This window comes from Rhea pennata, chromosome Z (genome assembly GCF_028389875.1).
Source record: "Rhea pennata isolate bPtePen1 chromosome Z, bPtePen1.pri, whole genome shotgun sequence".
NCBI classification, from domain to species: Eukaryota; Metazoa; Chordata; class Aves; order Rheiformes; family Rheidae; genus Rhea; species Rhea pennata.
In genome coordinates, this window is record NC_084702.1 from 16,630,682 (window position 1) to 16,653,506 (window position 22,825).

At 36.5% G+C, this 22,825-nt stretch overlaps 1 protein-coding gene across 5 annotated transcripts in view; it reads left to right on the plus strand.

Moving 5' to 3' along the window:
• Window positions 1-21,264, plus strand: part of RIC1 (RIC1 homolog, RAB6A GEF complex partner 1) — a 52,731-nt gene extending 31,467 nt beyond the window's left edge. For 4 of the 5 annotated variants that reach the window (XM_062599627.1, XM_062599628.1, XM_062599630.1 and 1 more), the window contains 19 exons: window positions 354-442; window positions 1,236-1,380; window positions 1,864-1,912; window positions 2,953-3,105; window positions 3,485-3,688; window positions 5,164-5,202; window positions 5,460-5,570; window positions 6,229-6,318; window positions 7,937-8,097; window positions 9,111-9,249; window positions 12,440-12,556; window positions 13,020-13,748; window positions 14,062-14,220; window positions 14,330-14,463; window positions 15,484-15,770; window positions 16,504-16,698; window positions 18,155-18,332; window positions 18,488-18,676; window positions 19,010-21,264. In XM_062599627.1, the coding sequence (XP_062455611.1) occupies window positions 354-442; window positions 1,236-1,380; window positions 1,864-1,912; window positions 2,953-3,105; window positions 3,485-3,688; window positions 5,164-5,202; window positions 5,460-5,570; window positions 6,229-6,318; window positions 7,937-8,097; window positions 9,111-9,249; window positions 12,440-12,556; window positions 13,020-13,748; window positions 14,062-14,220; window positions 14,330-14,463; window positions 15,484-15,770; window positions 16,504-16,698; window positions 18,155-18,332; window positions 18,488-18,676; window positions 19,010-19,295 (3,454 nt within the window). In that variant the 3' untranslated portion in view covers window positions 19,296-21,264. The remainder of the gene's footprint in view (window positions 1-353; window positions 443-1,235; window positions 1,381-1,863; window positions 1,913-2,952; window positions 3,106-3,484; window positions 3,689-5,163; window positions 5,203-5,459; window positions 5,571-6,228; window positions 6,319-7,936; window positions 8,098-9,110; window positions 9,250-12,439; window positions 12,557-13,019; window positions 13,749-14,061; window positions 14,221-14,329; window positions 14,464-15,483; window positions 15,771-16,503; window positions 16,699-18,154; window positions 18,333-18,487; window positions 18,677-19,009) is intronic. The other variant, XM_062599629.1, reaches the window with a different exon arrangement.
• The last annotated feature ends 1,561 nt before the right edge of the window (window positions 21,265-22,825 follow it).

Sequence of the window (22,825 nt, forward strand, 5' to 3'; positions counted from 1 at the left end):
AAGTGCTTTCAAGTTACTTGCCACAGTGCCTCTCCTAGATAAATTTAGTATTACCAAGTATCAGACACATACGTAAATGTTAGGTGTGGGGTGCTTTTTCCCCATTTTTAAAGGGGAAAATTAATACTTATAAAAATATTTGGTCTTGATCAAATACTCTTGCTAGAAAATTGTCATGGGTAGACTCTCTTTTTTTTTTTTTAATTACTTCTATTAAATTGTGTATATGAATGGAGCACTTCTGAGAATGGGAAAGCCACTTTTAAACAATAAATAACATTTTTTTTAAACTAATGATATCAGTTAGAAATCCAAATACTCCTGTAGCCTAAAGCATGTATAATCTCTTCCAGCGGCTCTGTACAAGTTTATACAATAGATGTCACCACTGGAGCCATGCAATTTTCTCATAAATTGGAACTGACACCAAAACAGTATCCTGGTGAGCTAATTATATTGCTAGAATTTTCCAGCTGTTTTTCAGGTAATAAAGAATATTTTTATCCCTTGCTAGTTAGCAATTATTCATTGTTTGAGATGTCATTGATACTAGTATTTTTCCTCCTCTTTTTTCTCAATTGATTGTTAATAGAAAAGATGACTTTTCCATTACTCACCTGAGAAAATGAGAGATTGTCAAAACTGGTAATGGGTATATGGATGTGGGAATTGACTTAAAATAGTAGTCATGGTTTCTGTAATTCTGTAGAAAATTATGTAGAGTCCAAAACTGCATAAAAAAATTGACAAAACCACCGGTCTTCTGCCTAAACAGAATTCTGCTTGATAAAATTTTTCATGTAGTAGTGATAAGTACTGTGGGCTTGAGAGTGGGAGCATACGAATGGGTAAATCATGTCCTTAACTGAACATTTGTGCCTATTATAAAAGGGAAATTTGGCAGTTTTGATAAGTGCCAAAGGAAGATTTCCCCCCTTTCTCTCCCCGAGAATCATCTTACCATCTTAGCAGTTACATGGTTGTGCCATAGCAGTGTGTTTGTGGCCTGTTTTTATAAATTCTTAGCTTCCAGTGAAGCTGACCATATTTTTTAGAGAAAATATTAATTCTTTATTTTCTGCTTACTCATTTTTAGATGGTTAGATGAAGCAAAGTAGTAAATTGGAAAACAAAGTTTTTATTTCTATGCTATTTTTATTCTTTGTATATGATAAAAGAAATAAAGGTAATTTTGATATCTTTCATGCGGTAATCTATTGTCTGCTTTTGAACAGATATTTGGAATAAAACAGGACCTGTTAAACTTATCAGATGGTCACCTGATAGCTGTGTTGTTATGGTGACCTGGGAATGTGGAGGTTTATCCTTATGGAGTGTTTTCGGTGCTCAACTTATCTGTACTTTAGGAGGTGATTTTGCGTGAGTATCTTTCACTAAAAGTTATAAAATATTTTATTAGAACATTCCCTTTGTCTAATGAAAATGGTTAATCAGAAGATAATTAGCTGAGTTAGAACTTTTTGTGATTACATTTTAATCTCTTCGATATCAGAGTCATTCAGTGATATTAGGAGAGGATCATTTGAATATAAAGATTTATTATCCTTTTGTAGTGGTATTAGACAGCAAAGCGAATTACCTAAAAGATAGGCTTTACCAGGAAAACGGTATTAAAATTCTCCTAAGTATATTTATTGAAAATGTGCTAGCATCCAGAAATCATAAATCAAAAATGTTACCCTAGACAACTGGCAATTGCTTTGCCTTTAGGCAGTAGAGTGGATCAAAGAGGCTTTACAGCTGGACAATAAAATTAGAACCATATGGTAATACAACATTAGGAAGATGGTTTTTTTTATGTTGATGCAGTTATTCCAAACTCAAACTTGTTCTGTTTTTAAGGTATCGGTCTGATGGAACCAAAAAAGACCCTCTAAAGATCAGTTCTATGGTAAATATGAATGTAAAAATACTGTAATAGGATGGCTATAATTTTGTTTTGTATTTTTAATAGAGCAGATTTTCAAGAAAGCAGGCTTGTTTTCTTTGATTATTTTTACTTTTAATGAGTAAGATGCCTTAACTGTACTTCTGAACACAAGTATTGAGGGAAGAGGGAGAATGGGATAGCTGTCTGATCATGAAGTATGCATACTAAGCCTATTCTTGACTTTGTTTTAATAGTCGAGTGAACTTTTTTATTTTCCTTAATCTCAGTGGTTATCCTGTGCTGTATTTCAGAGTACCATGGGATGCAAAACTATATAGTGATTGTAAATTTATTAATTTTTCTAAAATTACTAGCCTATATTTGGCAGTTGAAGAAATATAATTCACAGTATGGTCTCATGAGAAACTTAACTGCTATTGTTTTAATACAAACAAATGAAGAAATCTTGCTAGTCTCTCAAATCAGTAGATGTTGGCAAGTCTAATGTTTAACAATCTTCAAGGTCTCTCACAAACTATGGTGCCTTTTCAAAAATTTTACAAAAAGGACCCCCATGATTTTATTTTGTTTGGCATTGTTACTATCAAGATTCATAATTTTGAACATGCATCCAATTGGAAATATGTATTCGCAAGAACAATACTTAAAGTTGAAATTCTGATACTGTTGAAGTTAATGACCAACAGCCATTGTCATTACTGCGATCAGGATTTTATACCTGATTCTGAGTGTGTTTTGGCTCCTTTTGTTAGTTGTTTAAGCTAGCAAACTAGCCTGCATAACTTAGGTGAACTTACAGAATTACTTTCAATTTAGCAAACGTTTGTTATATGCATAAATAATTTAAGTTGAATTCTTAATGTTCTTTTTGGTTTTTACTGTTTAGAGGCACTTATATGATGCCTATGATGATATATTTCAGAGAGTAAAAGCATGTTTTTCTCCCAGTCCTGTGTGTCTCATAAGATCAATTACAGTAGGTTCCTGTAGCTCTTTAATGACACTTTTTTTTTTTTTAATTTTTTTTTTTTAACATTCAGACCTGGGGTTCAGAAGGATATCACTTATGGGTGATTGATGGAAATTGTTCTCAGAACACAAGGCCTGAAAGAGATTCAAAGGATGAAGGTCACCAATCTGGTATTCTGCAGTTTCAGTTCATCAAGAGTGCCCTTACTGTTAATCCTTGTATGGTAAGTTTTTATTGATAAATATGTTTATTTTAGAGAGTACTCCTACTTTTCAGGTGACTTCCGAGTTATTCTCTTATTAAATATTAAGTCTATTTTTTGAACAATTAGATTAGCCTTGCTTTTTTAAACATATCTGTTACGAAGCCTTTAATGATACTTTGAAAATACTACTGTGCAATACTTTTATGTTAAACCTGCAGTTCTGTATCACTAGGTACTGATATACTAAGATTGAAAACTGCCTTTCTTTCAGTTTTTCAATTCATTTAAGTTGAACTTGTTAAGGCAGTGATCTTTTGGTTTACTTCTTGTTTTCTGCACTTTCTTTTCTTTTCTTCTTTCTTTCTTTCTTTCTTTTTTTTTTTTTTTTTTAATGTAGAGTAACCAGGAGCAAGTCCTTCTTCAAGGAGAAGATCGCTTGTACTTGAACTGTGGAGATGCAACACAGGCCCAGAGTCCCAGAAATACTCCAGTACACTCTGAACACAAGCTTACCAGGGAAAGAGGCCCATTTTCAGATGGCAGCTTAGATTCTCAGGGGTTAAGTACTCTATTAGGACATAGGCACTGGCATGTTGTACAGGTAATTCTCACTAATTGCCCTTCTGTGCCCTGTGTTTGCTAGAGCTTATCAGGCTGGAATTTGCACCTGTTATTATCAGTCCTTAACATAACTTTTTTGTTCTGTATGAGATTTCTGGCTGCTTATTTCCTGTTGGTTCCCCTAGTTTTTTCTTACTGCCTAATGATAAAGGAATATGGCCCATCTCAGCCTTCTGACTGAATTTCCATCCTAGCCAATAAAAAAATCAAAAAGCCTTTGACATTTTGTAGAGTAGTTAAATTCCATTCGTAGGCTTTGAAGTGGAGCATAGGTATAATATGCAAGAATCCATGTAGGGATTAGTTCTGTTTATACAGATTGCTTTAAGCGTATTAAAACGCTGGCTATTGCCTTAGGACTTTGATTGTTTCTTCAAGCACTCTAAGATGGCATCTATTTAAGTAAATAATTAAAATTTTATAATACCAAGCTTTGGAAGAAGCTGTTTCTGGGAATATTAATAACTAAAGTCCTTGTTTTACCTTATTATAGAGGACAAATTAAATAACCTTTTATCTGTAATTCTAGTTTGTCATCTTCCACACTTGAATTAAGAATCTTCTAAAAACCTATATTCAGAAAAACTATACTGGGATTTTATTATTATTTTTTTTTTACATAGGACTAAGATCAGTATTATTAAATCACGTTTCACACTAGGCATGTAGATCAGATTTTGGAAACTGTTGTATTTCTACTCTAACTGTTCAGATAGTTGTCCTGCTCTCTGAAAATAAGATAGGAGATGAAAATCTTCATCCTGTGTAGGAAGAAAGAAAACACAGCTGAAGTTTTCTTGAGGAGCGATATACTCCTGAGAACAGCTTAGTGGTTTGGTAATGAGGGCACTTGCCTGCCTTTTATCAGACTGAAAACTGAAGCTTGATCCTGGATTTGTATTATCCCAGGTGACATGAAACATCCAGGATCAAAATTTAATTTGTCACATCATAGGCAGGTGCCCTCATCGCAAGGCTCATGGCTGTGCTGCTAAGTGTGTTGCTGCTTGGATTAGAAATTTCACACTGAAAAGTCCTTCCTGCCTGCTTGGTTTATGAAAACTGTACATTTTCATGAAAGGTTCTGATAGAGCAGAAGTTTCTGATGAGAGGCAAGATATGTGCTAATTTGGCTATTAGTTCATAGTATAGCATTAGCCATTGTGTATTCTTAATGCTTTTCTGTGGTTCTCATATTAAAAACAGGTTAATGCTTCTATTCTGTAATGTTATGAGGGGAGGGGAGAGAAAGTACTTATATTTAAAAAAGAAATCACAACACTAAAATCCTTTAAGTCAAAGTGACTTGCAAAGCAGTGGATATTGTACAAATTTAGTTAAAACATTCTAACTAATCACAACTAATGGATTTTGGTATAGTTATTTAATTTGGGGCTTTTTTTGTGTGTTTTTTTTTTTTTTTTTTTTTTTTTTTTTTTTTTTTTTTTTTTTTAGATTCACAGTACATATCTAGAGAGCAACTGGCCTATAAGGGTGAGTTATTTTAAGAATATGTTGTTGCTTCATTAAAAGTGTTACATTCTTATAACTGTTCTTTAGGATTGCATCTCTGGCAGATCAGATCATTGTATTAAATTACAGAAACAAAAATATATGTTGGACATGATAGTAGGAAATACGAAGATACTTTACAGATCTTAGCTCTAGTATTATATTGCTTGTACTGATGTGCTCAGATAGGATATACAGTTCAAATTTTTGTATTGAGGTTCTTTTTTTTGTTTGAATAGTTCTCAGCCATTGACAAGCTGGGGCAGAATGTAGCTGTTGTTGGCAAGTTTGGTTTTGCACATTATTCTTTACTCACCAAAAAATGGAAGCTATTTGGAAACATTACCCAGGTAAGTGACGATTAAACCCCAGGTACGCTGGGGTGATTCTACTTGTTGAAAGGAAATTCCTAAGAAAATGAAAATACCTTTTCCAAATAAACAACTTGAAGATAGACTTGGGATTAGGGATCCTGGTTTTCCATGTCTTTTCCATAAAATGGATGGAACATGTCTTCCAGCTTTGGCATAGTAATTTGTATCTGATTACTAGCAGTTTTCAAATCTAGTGTGTAAGGTCAGACTCCAACTCCATTGTGTCTTATTTAAGAACCTGTGAGAGGCCTGGCTTTGAATGCTAAGCTTGTAACTTCATGAATAGCAAAAAAATTAATTTGAGACTGTCCAGATTAGTAACAGCAATAAATTGATGAACTATAAAGCTGTGTTTTGTATGACGGAGTTTTATTTTTAACATACTATTTGACAGCACTTGGTTATCTTTAAACAAGAACAATTTCATATACCTTGATTATATTGCCTTGCCACTATCAGTAAAGGTTTTAAAGATCGTGTCTGGCTTTCAGAAATTTCCCACAGAAAGTGCATATATATATATGTGTGTATATATATATATACATATATGTGTGTGCGTGCATGTACTTGTGTGTGTGTGTATGTAAACGGATCTGTCACTTGCTTGTCCTGTTTTTTTTCCTTTTATTTTAAGGAGCAAAATATGATGGTAACAGGTGGCTTAGCATGGTGGAATGATTTCATTGTTCTTGCATGTTATAATTTAAATGATCATCAGGAAGAGGTGAGTTATATCTTTTTCTTTTGAATAAAAGATCAGAATGTTTTGTATTGGATATATTCTAAACTAATACTATAAACATGAAAAATGTTATAAGGTAGCTTTTCAAAAAATCTTTTTTCAATGTGTAACTAATTGATTTACAAAAAAGTTTTACTATGAATAATAAAGTTATTTTCTACTGACTACCACGGATCTGCCCGTTGTTCTGAAAACCCTGGGACATTTTTGAATGCTAACACACAGGATATTTTGAGGTTTCTGGCTATGGTATTTTGAGAGAATTTTGTAAAATTTCCAAATAAGGTAGGCGTAAGAACTTGGATTAATTTTTGTTTTTGAAAACTAAGGAATGAACCTTCTTTCATCCTTACGAACTTTAATACTGACAATCACAGAATCACAGACTGGTTGAGGTTGGAAGGGACCTCTGGAGGTCATCTAGTCCAACCCCCCTGCTCAGTAGGGTCACCTACAGCATGTTAGACAGGGTTGCATCCAGGCGGGCCTTGAAGATCTCCACAGAAGGAGACTCCACTACCTCACTGGGCAACCTGTGCCAGTGCTCCGTCACTCTCACTGGAAAGAAATTCCCCCTCACGGTCAGGCGGAACGTCCTGTGCTTCAGTTTCTGCCCATTGCCTCTTGTCCTGTCACACGGGACAACTGAAAAGAGTTTGTCCCCATCCCCTTGACACCCTCCCTTCAGGTACTTGTACACATTGATAAGATCCCCCCTCAGGCTTCTCTTCCCCAGGCTGAAGAGGCCCAGCTCTCGCAGCCGTTCCTCATAGGGCAGGTGCTCCAGCCCTCTGATCATCTTTGTAGCCCTGCGCTGGACTCTCTCCAGTAGCTCCGTGTCTCTCTTGTCCTGGGGAGCCCACAACTGGACACAGGACTTGAGCTGAGGCCTCCCCAGGGCTGAGGAGAGGGGCAGGATCACCTCCCTCGACCTGCTGGCAACCCTCTTCCTAATGCACCCAAGGACACCATTGGCTTTCTTGGCCACAAGGGCACATTGCTGGCTCATGGTCAGCTTGTCATCCACCAGCACTCCCAGGTCCTTCTCTGCAGAGCTGCTCTCCAGCAGGTCAGTCCCCAGCCTGCACCAGTGCCTAGGGTTATTTCTGTCTAGGTGCAGGACTCTGCACTTGCCCTTGTTGAACCTCAGGAGGTTCCTCTCCGTCCAGCTCTCCAGCCTGTCCAGGTCTCTCTGAATGGCAGCACAGCCCTCAGGTGTATCAGCCACTCCTCCCAGCTTGGTATCATCAGCAGACTTGCTGAGGAGGCACTCTGTCCCCTCATCCAGGTCACTGATGAAGAAGTTGAACAGGATGGGACCCAGTACTGAGCCCTGGGGGATACCACTAGCCGCAGACCTCCAATTGGACTCCATGCCACTGATGACAACCCTCTGAGCTCTGTCTTACTATTCTTTAACCACTTTTGATATGTTGGTGTAATATTATGGATAAAGCATTTGTTAAAACAAAAACATAGCAATGTGTCTTTCTAGGAATCCTGTACAGCTATTCCATAAAAATGTAAATAAGTGAATACTGAAGTACTGTTCATTTTTAACAAACAGAATCTGTATTCAAACTACTGGTTTTCCTTATAGCTGAGAATTTACCTGCGAACATCTAATCTCGACAATGCATTTGCACATATCACCAAGGTGCAAGCAGATACATTACTACTCAGTGTCTTCCGGGACATTGTGATATTGTTTAGAGCGGATTGTTCAATTTGCCTTTACAGTATTGAGAGAAGGCCTGAAGGGTGAGTATCAACAATACAACTGTTCTAATGATTTCACTGTAAGGTACTTGTAAATATGTACTAAGTATTATTCTCTTGATAATATAAAATCCTTTGATAACTTGCTGAATCAAATTTTAAAAATATGGTATCAGAGTGGCAAATGTCTTCTGTATTTATAAGCAATGGTTCATGAATGCTGTCACTTGCAAACATGCAAATACACGTTAGGTGTGGGGGTAATGTCTGAAATATGTATGTTCTTAGCTGTACAAATACTGCAGTGAGGTGCTTTGAAAACTTAGCTTATTCTAGCTGATACTCTAAACAGAAGAAAAAGACATTGAAATGCATACGTATTTGAGTATTTTTTTAAATGAAAAATGCAAACAGTAGCTCTAGGAATATGCTGTGGAGATACGAAGAAATGAAAAAATTTCACCTGCAGTGGGTTTAAGGGGAACTTTTTGAGGGCCAAAGAAATACCATCAGAGGAACTGGTTGCTTACAGATGCTTAAGACCAGTGAATGGAGGGCAGAGGTAGACTCTCAGACAGTTTTTGAAGTGCTTAAGCAGATGATTTTCCTCAGTATTATAGCTTGGTTTCAGCAAGATGGGACATGTTTTAGCAGAAAGCAAGTTGTTCACACTTCATAGAAAAATATTTTCAATAACTTAAAAAAAAAAAAAAAAAGTCCAAAACTGACAACCTCCCCTTTCCCCAGAAAACCCAAACCCTGAAATTGTTTTACTGAAGAGTGACTTGTTATAAAGTATCAAATATTTCCTTCTATGTACTTACAACTTGCTTCCCCTAAATTATCGAGTTGCAGTAGCTCAGCTTAGTTAGGTTTATCTGATAACTTTATGTAGTGTTGATGTGTAAGCCTGCAGGATTCCTGGTTAAAAGGGAAGTCATCTTGATCTGTGGAGTAAATTTTTTGCTAAAGTTAACTTGGTTATTTTCAATGTGTGCTGTGAGATACTAATTTTACTGTTTAAAACATGCTAAACAAAGTTATCTTTCTTTCAGTCTTAACCCTACTGCCAGTATCCAGATTCTTCAAGAAGTATCCATGTCTCGATACATTCCTCATCCTTTTCTTGTAGTGTCTGTTACATTGACATCAGTGAGGACAGAGACTGGCATCAGCTTGAAGATGCCTCAACAGGTATAACTCCTAGTGCTCAAAACTTAAAAGAATTGGTGTCAGGCCTAGATTTGATTAGCTCTCGAAGGTTGTTGCATAGTGTCATAAAACAGTGGTTCTTTGTGTAGTAACAAGCAGAACATGCTTTTTCTAGTACTTAATACACACGCTTTTTCTATGTGAGTTAAAAAAAATCAGGCTTATTTCTATTTGATATCCTCTCCTATCATTTTGTAAAACCTGTAAAACTAAATCTCAGAGGACACATTGAACTTTGCTATGCCAAAAGATATGTTTCTTTAATGCGTATTAAACGCTGAGCACAAGAGCTATGTATGATGCTAGGAAGCATCTTTGGTGCCACAAGAGGCCAACCAAAGAATAAACTGCAAAAGGTTTGCAGGGTGAGCAGAGGGGAGGAAGCACATGAGCCTGTAAGGTACTTCCTAGTCCATTTCCGAATATACCACAGTAAAATAGACTGGGATAAAATGGTCAGGCTCACTAGTTCTGGTAGGAGACAGGCCAAATTGTGACTGAGGCATGCAGATAAAAACCCTGTGTCTGCTGTAGGAAATGATTAGGGCTCCTGAAAAGTACAGTGCAAAGAACTTGATTTTTTTTTTTTGTTGTCTGTGGTGTAAATAAACTGAGCTTAACTGTTTGAGTAGCTGCCTTATGAAACATGTTTTCTCATCTATTTTTAACTGATTTCTGGCAAAGAAAGCGGATTCCCTAGGATACTTCTAAAATTGTGCATCTGTGAGGTAGGCCCCTAGACACACCAAAGAGGGTACTTCTCTTCATATACCAAAGCCTCTGCACTCCAGTGGCAGAGATGTAAAATCTGAAGATTTGAAATTGCTCTCTTTAGTCTATTCCAATTTAGTGTCCCACAGTGCTGAACGTGTTCTGAGCCTTCTGTGTGATTGTAGACAAGGCTATAAAAGGGAGCATGCAGGCAGAGCAGAGTCTGTTTTGCTGTCAGACAGCATCCTCATGTCTAAACTACCTGATCTGTAGCATTTCCTGATCTTGAGGAAGAAGCTACTGAACTTCTAAACTTCTAAGTTATTGAACTCTAAACTTTTAAAATTGCTATTAATATTCAAATTTAACTTCAGATTGAACAAACACTATCCCTTTTCTTTCCAACTAGGAGCACATAATTTTCAGACTTTGTCCTGCAACTGGTTGCTTTATATACATATATATATGTGTGTGTGTATGTACATGTGTGTGTATATATATATATATTTTATATATATATATGTATAAAAAAACAGATACATAGTCTGGGTGTATCCACATGCCAAACTAGTGTTTGATTTTTTTATCTTTTACCTCTTGCTGGATAAGTCCTTGTAAAGACAGAAGTTCTCATAGGATGGTTATGTAAAATCAGATTTAAAAGAGCCAGGCTCCCTCGAAGAAATGCTGGCTGGTCCAGCCTGTATTTATAAAGCACATTTATACAAATGATGCCTGAGACTTGTTCTGTAATTTCCTACCAATCAGAAGACAAGCGTTAATATCAGGATTGACTGTAAGACCGCAGTGGAACCACTGAATGCATCAAGACTAAGTCAATTGTCTTTATTAAGCAATTAAAGCAATGTGTCCAGCTTAGAGGAAATGTGACAGCCTTTTTGGTATTACTACTTTACCATTAGTGACCTTAATCCCTGATGCTACAAACTTACCCTAAAGATGCTCTACCTTTATATATTAAAATGAACTTCATGCACAGCATAGTATTAGCTCAGATAAGTTGACTCTAAAATTGACATGAAACAGTTTTGAATATATCCTTAAAAACAATACTTTGCTTGCTTGATATAGCCAAGTAAAAATATTTTTCTCTAGCTGCAACTTCTAAAAGTTCAAGGCACTGTGCAAGTGCATAGCTAGACTTTCTCGCTGTTGTGTTAGTCTCTGCAATCTGATACTGGCAGTTACATAATCGTGATACCAGTAAAAATACAAAGCTTTATTTTTCCAAAAATAGTGATGGCTTCTCCATGCCAATAGGAATAGATGGGTAAAGCTCCTCTTAAGTTGTAAGCAAGATCAAGTGAAAATTTGGAATGAGTTTAGTCAACCAAAACTACAGGACTTAAAATTTCATTCAAGAACTATGTAGATGACTGTGCAGATACAGTTCTGCTTATTTCTTTTGAGCACTTCTGCATAGAACTGGATTTTAAGAGTCTTACCATATTTGGAGAGGGAAGCTGCTGAATCCACAGTGGCAGAAAGGCTACTCAGTTTTTAAAAACACACACAAAACTTTCTTTTAAGGGATATGGGCCTAGAGATGTACAAGAGTAAAATTTAAAAGTTTTGGGTGTTAAAACACTTGATTCCTTTCATCAAAAACTGTGACAATTTCTCTGCTACTACTCCATTTGAAATAAGTAGCATTATTAGCATAATGACATTATTTCATTTCCATTTCTGGAACTTATTAAATCACTATTATAATTAATTATAACATAATTATTATAACCATTATAAATTCAGTTTCACAGCTAATGATTGTGTGAGCCAACATCTGTGTGTGTATGTGTGTGTATATATATATATATATAAAATATATATATATAAAATATGTATATAAACAGCTGTTTCATTTTTTTATAAAACATTTTCTAAATTAGGGCATTATGCAGTTCAGATTTAGAACTATTTGGGAAAGTATCTCTCCATATACGTAATGAAACATCTGTTATGCTTAACTGTCAACAGGTATAAGCAGCACTCCGAGCTGCATTGTTTTTATGAGGGTAGTTGCTGGCTTTACGGTGGTTAGTGCTAAGAAGCTGTTGTGTTGCAAGTCTACACAGCAGCTTATCTTGCCGTAACTTGTCAGCTCCTGGTGTAAAGTAGCCAAGGAAGTTCTCAGACATATCCTGTTTACATGTGCTACTTCTAGCAAGTAAAACTATTAGGGAATTCATTGGGTAGCATCTTGCCTGACAAGCAGAAGCTGATGGCTCTGAACCAATTAACTTTCTAAACAGAATATGCCTGGGAAGGTAACTAAGCATGTAGTAGCTTATAAATACTGGACACAGTTACAAGCTGCCTTTGCATAGGCAGCACAGTTAATTTGCTCTTTTGTATTTTGAGTTTGTGTTTGTACCTATGGGTAAAACAATGCTTTAACAAAGTTTAAATAAATAATTTACGTAACACTTTTTATTCTTAGGCCTGTGAGGCTGAAAGCATTATGCTAAACTTAGCTGGACAACTCATCATGTTGCAAAGGGATCGATCTGGCCCTCAGATACGGGAGAAGGATAATAATCCTAACCAAAGGAAGCATGTAAGTAAATGCATGTGGGATGTTGCATACAATTTCAAAGGTGTCAATGACTGGTCAAGTTGTGGAAGGAAGTGGTCTAAGCATAAAGAAAGATGTATATAATACTATGTGGCATCTACACTTAAAAGTTTAATTGACAGCTAGAAAAGCACTACCTCTAAAAATCTCTCAGAAGTAATTCCTTAGTTGTGTGGAAGTAACTAAAAAAGTAACTAAAGAAGCATCTGCTACTTCTATTTTCTAGCAGTATTTACTACTCATACTGTAGAGCAAGAGGAGTTTCAAGCATCAAGATCTGGTACAAAATATGGTGTGCAACATTTGAGATAAATAGCTGTGTGTTTTTTTAAAAAAATACAGTGTGTTTTGCAGAGAGGGGAGCTTTCAGCTGAAGGAAAAGTTCTTGTGAGCAGAAAAATAAAAGGAATAATGAATTTTGATAAATGTTCTTTCTATTTTATAGCTGCCTTTTTGTGCTCCAGTTGTTCTAGCCCAGTCTGTTGAAAATGTCTGGACTACTTGCAGGATCAACAAGCAGAAACGCCACTTACTGGAGGCTCTCTGGCTCAGCTGTGGTGGGGCAGGTATGAAAGTCTGGCTTCCCCTGTTTCCCAGAGATCATCGAAAACCACATTCCTTTCTGTCAAGAAGGATCATGCTGCCTTTCCACATCAACATATACCCATTGGCTGTTTTATTTGAAGATGCCTTGGTTCTTGGTGCTGTTAATGACACTGTGCTCTATGACTGTTTATATACTCAAACCAGTGCTAGAGAACACTTAGAGGTCCTCTTTCCTTTCTCCATTGTTGAGAGAACCTCTCAGATCTACCTCCATCACATTTTACGCCAGCTTCTGGTTAGGAACCTTGGTGAGCAGGCCTTGCTCTTGGCCCACTCCTGTGCCACGTTACCGTACTTTCCTCACGTGCTAGAACTGATGCTTCATGAAGTGCTGGAAGAAGAAGCTACCTCGCGGGAACCCATTCCCGACCCTCTGCTTCCCACTGTGGCAAAGTTTATTACAGAATTCCCCCTCTTCCTGCAGACAGTTGTTCATTGTGCTAGGAAGACGGAATATGCCCTGTGGAATTACCTTTTTGCTGCTGTTGGAAACCCAAAGGATTTATTTGAGGAGTGCTTAATGGCCCAGGACTTAGACACAGCTGCCTCTTATCTTATTATCCTTCAGGTAATGCTATTCTGTATTTTGTAAAAGGAAGGTTATATTTAGCAATGCTGTGTTATTTAAAAATGATTGTCATACCAAACGTGCATGTTAAACTTTTAACAGTTTTCTGCTGAGATATGCTCAGTTACAGGGGAAGAATATCAGGAAATTTGAACAGTTAATTAACTGTCATAAAAAGAAAAATAAAAGTATCAAATCTACTTCTAGAATCTGGTGACATTATGTAACATGAAGTGGCTTGATGACATAAATACTTTTTGTTGCTGGATGGAGAAAGCAAATGATTTAAGAACTATATTTTTTTTTGTTGCAGAATATGGAAGTTCCAGCAGTTAGTAGACAGCATGCTACTCTCCTATTTAACACTGCTCTAGAGCAAGGAAAGTGGGATCTTTGTCGTCATATGATCAGATTTCTTAAAGCCATTGGATCTGGAGAAACAGAGACACCTCCAGCTACTCCAACAACTCAGGTTTGTGATGCACAGGATTTACTGCTTTCATCAAACCATGTCTGACTGATCTTTCCTGTACCATTATGCTTACTCAGCTGACTGTACGTTTGGATTTTCTTGGTTTTAGGAACCTAGTTCAAGTAGTGGCTTTGAGTTCTTCAGACATCGCAGCATTAGTTTATCCCAATCAGCAGAGAATCTCCATAATAAATTCAACCTGACAAAAACGCTCAGCATGCCCTCTGGCCCATCTGGGAAAAGGTAACTGGCAACATCTGTCCTCTTCTTTCCTGCTTCGTTAGGTATTGCACTAGCTCCCACCAATTTCTGCTATAGAAAAATATTGTATGATAATTTGTCCTAATCTCCCTCCACACTGTTTGCATTAATCTTTTCAGTTTCTTGTAATACTCACGCCTCTTACATTCTTGGCAGAGCATGTATGTGTACCTATACATATGCATACATGTATATATTTTGTGTATGTATATACACATACATGGATTGCTGACCAAAAGCCTCTGAAGCCTCTTAATGCATGTGTAGTAATTTAAATATCTAGTGAGACCATATGCTTTGTATTTGAAGATTCTGTTTTGCTGAAAGATGTCTGTCCTGCAGGGCTTAAAATACTGCACTGTCATAACATGCACTGCACTATGATACTGTGGAATGTGCTGACACGTCATAAGGGAGATAAGAGTATGGGTATGGATAATGTGGGTATACTGCTATATTCATACTGAGCAGCATGGATTTCTACCTCAGATCAAGCTCTGAGGTAGAAATTTATTATCATCTTAGTTTTTAGAAAAAAAAAACTTATATGAGAACATATAAGACAATAAAATAATCCTTAGTACAAATTGAAGTGCTGTTTATTTAGTAATTTTCCACAGAGTAATGTATTAGTGTTTTTAAAGAAAGGGTCTCAAACTAATGCTTGTCTTGTTCTCTAAACCCTGTTTCTAAGAAATTACTTTTCAGTGGAACCTCTTTTTCCTTTTTCTTCCCTTCTGTCCTTACTTCTTTCTTATTGGTAATATTTTAATATTCTGCGGATACTGCTGCCATTGTAGCTTCTTTGCGTTGTTTTGCTTGCCCATTTTGACAGTGGGTCTTTTAGAGAAAGTAAGCACTAAGGGATAGTGAAAACTGCTTTTGTTGGTGTAGAGAAAGCTTTCATTGTTACTCTGGTCACTTTGTGTCCTGTGGTGGCCAGCAGTTCTTTCAGTCCAGTTTTGTCAGTCTTACTGTTATTGTTCTGTGTTTTGTCCACAGGTGGAGTAAAGACAGTGACTGTGCTGAGAACATGTACATTGATATGATGCTCTGGCGACATGCTCGGCGTCTGCTAGAGGAAATCAAGCTGAAAGACCTCGGCTGCTTTGCTGCGCAGTTAGGATTTGAGCTAATCGGCTGGCTATGTAAGGAGCGAGCCAGAGCTGCCCGTGTGGAGGATTTTGTGATTGCTCTGAAGAAGCTACACAAGGACTTCCTCTGGCCTTTTCCCGTTATACCGGCTTCCTCCGTTAACTCACCCTTCAAGAATGGAAAGTACAAGACAGGTGTTGTAACATCTGAGCTGATTTGAACTAGATTTCTCTTCTGCTATCTTGCATCCATCAGCCTGAATCTCTCCTTCCTCAGTTCAGCCAAGCAAAAAACAGGCTGAGGCTTAGCACCTGCACAGCTTTCTTACACTATGTATTTTGAAGGAATTCAATTCAGCATATACCTCATCTCTTTTATAGTACTGTTATACTATTGTTAAGGTTCGATATTTTCTCAGGTGCACTGAATTGGGTACCACTCATGCATATATTTAGTTGACCTTGGATATTGGTCCTTGATGTAAATTCTGCTACAGAAAATACTAATAGCAGTGCTGTTATATAGTCATCCTTATCTTTAGATGAGGATTTGAGTAACTCTTAAAATTCAGTGATTTTAATCTTTGAAATTTGCTAACTGTCTGGTAAAAGGTTAGAATTTTCAGAACTTGCTGTGAACTCTCAGTACCTTCCTAGAGCAAAGTTGATGCTAGCTGCCAAGTCTTCCTTCGGGTAGCTGTAGCAGCTCATTACCTGATGTTTCTTTTATGCCAATACTTGCATAAAAAGCTGCATCAGACTTCTTGAAATAGCTAATTTTCTGCTTTTGGTCATTTCTCAACAACCTAATTGAATGTTAAATACAGCTTTTGGCTTCCAGAAATGCCTTTCCTTTTTGATGGTTACATGACCTGTCCTTCAGTGGAGTTCTTTGGGTTTTTTGTTTTTTTTTTTTGTTTTTTTCCAGCTGTGGGGGAACAGCTGTTAAAATCTCAGTCTGCAGATACCTTTTTAAACATCGAAATGGAAACAGGGGTTTCGAACACACCTCGGAGTCGCAGCTGGCTTGGCACTATCAGCTCCTCTCAGAGGGAGATTGACACGGTTTCATCTCATGGACCCCACATGCAAGATGCGTTCCTTTCCCCTTTGCTGAGTAAAGGTTAGTCAGTATGGTTATTAGAAAGACACACCTGGAAGTAAACATTTGTATTCTGGTGTTTGCATGTCCCTGCTGTGTTACTGCTTCTCAATTGCTGACACCATAATGTTGGGGGGTAAAAAGACACTGGGCAAGTGTGCTGAAACGTCCACAACAGAAACATATGCCCATGCCATATGTTTATGAATACTTTAAGTAAAAGGTGAAGTTTATTTTTTGCTGAAGTTCCTGACAAGGAAGTTCCTTGCAAGACACAGTCCATTTCATTTCTGTTCTATAATCTGCCAATGTCCATCATGACAAGCATTTCTTTGGCTTTTTCTAGTCTCCATGTGTACTTTCGCTAAGCTACATGGGTACTTTTTCTTCTCTAGTTAATAATAATTTTTGTAGAAAAAATTATTACCCCTCAGTAATAGGGAAGGAAGTGGTTATTAGATCAGTATCTTTTTTTTTAGACTTCTGAATGGAGTGTTTATAAGCACATAAGAACTAGAAACAAAGTGCACAGTTGATTAGATAAAAACCTGTAACTAAAACATCTCTCTAATAGGAAGTGTTTTGATGCATGAGCTTTGAGCTCTTGGATTTCTTGGAAAGAAATACATTTTTAAATACTTAGAGGAAGTTGAAGAAATTACAGACCTACATAGATACTTCTTTTTCTTCCCATGGATTTGTTTAATCAGTCTTGCTGAAACAAAATATATGATCAGCTCACAGAAAATAGAATAATATTCTGTATGCATTTTTTCCGATTGCCTATAGTCATAGACAAGATGTTTTAGTCTAACCACTCATGTGTTTGAGTTTGTTTGTATTTTTATTTTGGGTTTTTTTGATTAGTTTTTTTTTTTTTTAACTGCACCTTGTCCTGAAGTCTAGAACACTTTCAATGCGATCTTTATCACATGATCTCTGTTTTAGTAGGGGAAAGACGTGTCTTCTGTGTGAAGTATGATCTCCTAAAGGTGGTAGGGCCTCTGAGAAGTCACAGCACTTGGAGGTAGAACTTGCCAGAGTAAAAGGTTTTAAAAATTGAAGGAGTCAGATTCTGCCTTTCTGCATGGCCAGTGCCTCACTGTATTTTTAACTCCTTTTTCTTGTTTTTTTCCCTCTGGAGACTGCAAGAATGCAGTTAAGTTAGTAAGAGGCTCTTACTGTCATCTCTTAATCACCAGCACAGCTCTAGCACTTCTTATCCATTTTATTCTTTGGAATTATTTTTGTTTGATACAAAAACTACTGTACTTCTAGAAACGACTCAGCATTAAAGGTATCAATATACCATGTCAATCGGACAGTGTGCCTCAAGTAACTTCGTAGCAATTGTTGTGATACACAGCAAAAAAACATTACTGAGTAGTTTGCTAATTTCTATAGGAAATAGTTTGAGAATAGCCTTATTAAACTAAATAGTTTCCTTTTCCCATATACTTCTGGGTGTTTTTGACAGGTGATGAATGCAGCATCGGTTCAGCAACAGACCTGACTGAAACAAGTTCTATGGTGGATGGTGACTGGACCATGGTGGATGAAAACTTCTCCGGCATAAGTTTAACTCAGTCAGAGCTTGAACATATCTCTCTAGAACTGGCTAGTAAAGGGCCACACAAGTCACAGGTCCAACTCCGGTAAGTTATGTAATCTTTGCATGTGAAACATAAAGTGATTATACCTGTTCCTGGAATGCAGCATTAGGAAGAAGCAGCACTGTCTACAAAATCACACTCTAGGCTTATTTCTTTTTTTCCCCTCCAAAGATAAAAGTAGACTGTTTTTCATTTAGGTACTTGTTGCATATCTTCATGGAAGCAGGATGCCTGGATTGGTGTATTATCATAGGCCTTATTCTCAGAGAATCTTCAGTAATCAACCAGGTTTTCAGTATAATGCAGTCCTCTGATATTGATGGAGAAATCTGTCGGAATATAAAGACTGGCCTACATGCTGTTGACAAGTGGGCTTCTACAGATTGGTAAGTTATTTTCCACTTTCATTTTCACTCCACTGTAGCTGCTTAGTTACTTAAGAAATAAACTTTGAGATCTCTCAGCCCCAGTTCAAACAACTTAAGCATTTTTGCAAGAAGTTTCATGACTGTCAGTACAGTCATGGTCTAACTTAAAAAAAAAAATGATTATAGTTTTATTTTTTTTCTGTATTTGAAAATAAAGACTCCATTTCTGTACAGAAAGGATGTCAGAAACTATTTCTTTTTTAGATATTTTCCAGGAAATACTGCATTTCAGGCATCTGACAGAAGTACTGTTTTTAATTCACTAAGTATTCTATACCTATTATTTCCTAGCCCTGGGTACAAGCCATTTCTAAGTATCATAAAACCACAGATCCAGAAACTAAGTGAAATTACAGAAGAACAAGTGCAACCTGAAGCTTTCCAGCCAGTGAATCCTTCTAAAGTTACAGAACAAGCAAATCCCAGAGCTGAAGAAAGTAGGACTTCAGCTAGCCATTGCACTAATCCTCAGAGTGATGCTGGGAACAGCAGTGTAAGCAGACATGAGGAGGACAAGTCTAGGACAGAGGATGAGGATTCATTCCAAGAAGGCAGTTATGACTGTGTTGTTTCTTAAATAGAAGATGATCACTTCTCAAACATCAGGTGTGGAAGGAAGCAAACCAGCTTTTAGACATGCTTCTATGAACTTTTGAACTTGTTTTAAAATACGTATTTTAAATCTTTGAAATCTGCTATGGGGATATAACAACTAAGAAGCAGTTTCATTTAATAATTTCAAAAGAAGACAAGACTTATTTTTGAAAGCTTCAGACTGCAGCTTTCAATTGTTAAGTGTTAAGAGACAATGAATGCATATGTAGACAGCTTCAGCTAATACTCATCAGTTCCTCTGCATCAAAAACACATGTTCTGGAGAACCTTCTTCCTCTTTACTTCCTGCTTGAGTATAAAAGGTAAAGAGGAGATTAAATTTAAAGTTGTTATCCTTCCCAGCTTGCCCACTTTCCCTATGAATTGCAAATACATAGAAACTAGACAGAAAGCTGCTTGACTGCCTAAAAGAAATTTGATCAATGCAGTTCAGATTGTGGTTTGATATCAGTAAGATTTTGTATTAAAGGACTATAAACTATATTGTATGTTTTTGTGAATACGCTTGTATAAATATTCATGGTTATAGCATATTTGAAGGTACCTCTGTATGTATTGTGCATGTTTCTGGATTACTAGTGAAGTCAAAGTTGCACTTCCTTCTGGATGCGGCATACTTTTCTGACTTAACAGTGGCATTAGGTGGCTTATCTTTTTCTGCTGTCACTTGCAGATCCTATATACTTGGGCTTAGGGGATTGCTGAAAGTTATTTATTTCAATTGTAAATGCTTTTCTGAAAAATGGACTTTCTTTAGTGTAAATACTCACTTATGTATTCTTGCTACTAAAGTTCAGTTAAACTCTCATACTTAAACATTTTTCAAACATTTTATAATCTGTATACTTTTAACTAAGACTTATTTTACCTTTCCAACAATGCTAAGGAAAGCTGGCTGCAAAATTCTATTGCTTTGAGGTACTTATTTTTTCTAGCTGCTGTCCCTATGTAATAACTACCTTTAACAGTATTAATTTAGGTATTAGCTTGTTTGTACTGTGCAATCTGAACAAAAATGCAACACTGCTCATTTTATACAAAATAAATTTTATTTTTTATAACATCACTTGATTACTAACATGGACCAAACTACTTACAGAGGGTAGTTCCAGCATCTGTCACTTTTCTAATGTATTGCTAAATACAAATTCATTTAAATTCTGAAAATTAAGAGCTTTCATAATTAAGTTAAAACAAATTATGGTTTTGTTTACTTGTCCATTTCCTTTGCAGATAGGATTAAGTGCTTTAAGATGTAAAAATACTAAAGTATTGTTTTAGAATGGCTTTACTAAGCCAATAAAACCAGTACAAGTGCAATAATTGTGTTACTTGGCAAGCTGGAGATTAGGGGATGCAACTTAAATTTCCACTTGAAGAGCTGAAACTCTTACATCTAAGTTATAGCAAAGAAATACAGTTCAAGTCCCAGCACTAAGTTCAGTCTGCATTGTAGCTGCTGGTTACAGGTGTCTATCATACTACTAAAAGAAGCTTTCTTCCAAATTAAGATTTACAAGCCTCTTGTGAACTGACTTTAAAATCCATTATTGTTTTTGGGGATACTTAGCTATTTTTAAAGAGAACCTGCATAATCTATAAGTTTTCATGTTAAATCAAATAAAAACTGTGCTTCAAGTTAGTATTTCTTTGTGATTCTGTGATAATGTGGTATACAATAAGCAAAGCCCTTTTTCTGTGCTTTCAGTTTTTGGGTATGTACAATGAAGGCATATATAATCTCATATGCTAGTATTATGTTGCTACTGTTCTGTTGTTGGCAGAGTTCTTTTAAATCTTTAGTTGTGAAATTTAGAAGTTTGTATTTCTATAGTAGTAGTTAACTGCTATGCAAAACTTACCTGCTTATTTTGTATTTCAATTCTACTGCTGTTACACATGTAATTAAAAAATGAAATTATTCAAAGTTATTCCTGTGGAAAATAACTGTTTCTGATTTCAACCCATGAATAGGAAGCTACCAGAATTTAAGCAGGCTGTCCCAGAAAAACTAAACTTTCTAGTAAATACCAGATAAAAGTTGTTTTAGGGTGCACTGTCATATCCATATGGCCTAATTGTTGTAAAGAATCAAGACATCAAGCTTTTAAGTCTTTTTTTTTAAAAAGAAAACCCACCCTATAGTGCATCTTAAAAGCTTGATGTTTTAAGTTTGTTTTTTTTTTAAAAAAAAAAAAAAGAAAACCCACCCTGTGTTACTCTATAGTGCATCTTTAAAGTTAAGTCCAGCTGTTCTTTTAAAAAGAGGTCCAAGTATCTGCAAATAAGAGCTGTTATCTCAATGTAAATACAGAAGAAACTGTCTCATGATTAAGAAGCATCTTGAGGGTTAACATTTTCTATTTCTCTCTTCACAATGGACTGGTTGCCCCAGTTCTTGCCAGCTTGGCCTACAAAGTTCAGCACTCTAGTGCATTTAGCACTTTTAGTAAGTAAAAAGATGACTGATTTCACCCTAGTTCTTTACTGACATTTGCATAGCACACTAAAACATTTTCTTGATCTCATTCTTGTCTTGTACAAAGTTAACTGCCTCTGAAAAAAAAGCAGTACAGTGCTGGAGTCCTTGCTGCTTACCTAAAAAAAAAATCATCCTGCACAAAGTGTATTTTTGAAGATCACTGAGTCAAATCATGTTTCTGAAGACACTTGCCACCATCACTATCAGCCAAAGTAAGTTTGTTTCGTTTTAACGTGTTTTAGACTGTCACAAAACAAATTTAAACAGTTGTTTGTAGAGCTTAAGTGTTTGTAGGTTACAGGTTGAGATACACTGCAAAAGCACTTACTTAAATGAATTGAACATTTAAGTAAATGGAACATTTCTGGAAGATCTGCTTTATTATAAAGCAACAGGAAAAGAAGTCTTGTCTAAAGGTAAAATAAGTTAATAAAGGAAGACTGGTCACTTGGTGGAGGAGGAGGGTAAGCTGGCTACAGTCAAACAAAAGAACTCCAGGTAATGAGACCACTGACTACTCAGTGCCTTAGAGTAGCTTTCTGTCTTATGGCCAAAGGATATTGGAGGATTTGAGTGAGTAAGCGTATGAATATCAGCTTACAGCAAGTGCTAAGATTCATACCAAAGTTTAAACACAGAAAAGGGGGCAGATAACCCTGTATCTACCTTCTGGTTGTTGTGGTTGTGGGTATACTTGCATAGTATTATCTGTTTCTGTCAAACTAACGTGCAGTGTAGGGTAATACCATGATTACGCATCCTTGAAAATAGCAGGGCTCAGTGTGCGCTGCAGAAATCTTATGATGGGTGATTCAAAGACAGCACATCCCCTCCTCTCCCCCCTTCCTGCCTCGTAGGACTTGATCATCCAAACAAAGAGGTTGTGCTGGCAACTGGAAACATAACGCAAGTATCTACACTGGCAGGGTATCCTTCGTGATACTGGTTTCATGATCTGGTGCACACTCAGAGACCTGCTGTTACCAAGGAGTCATAATAGCTGCATCTTG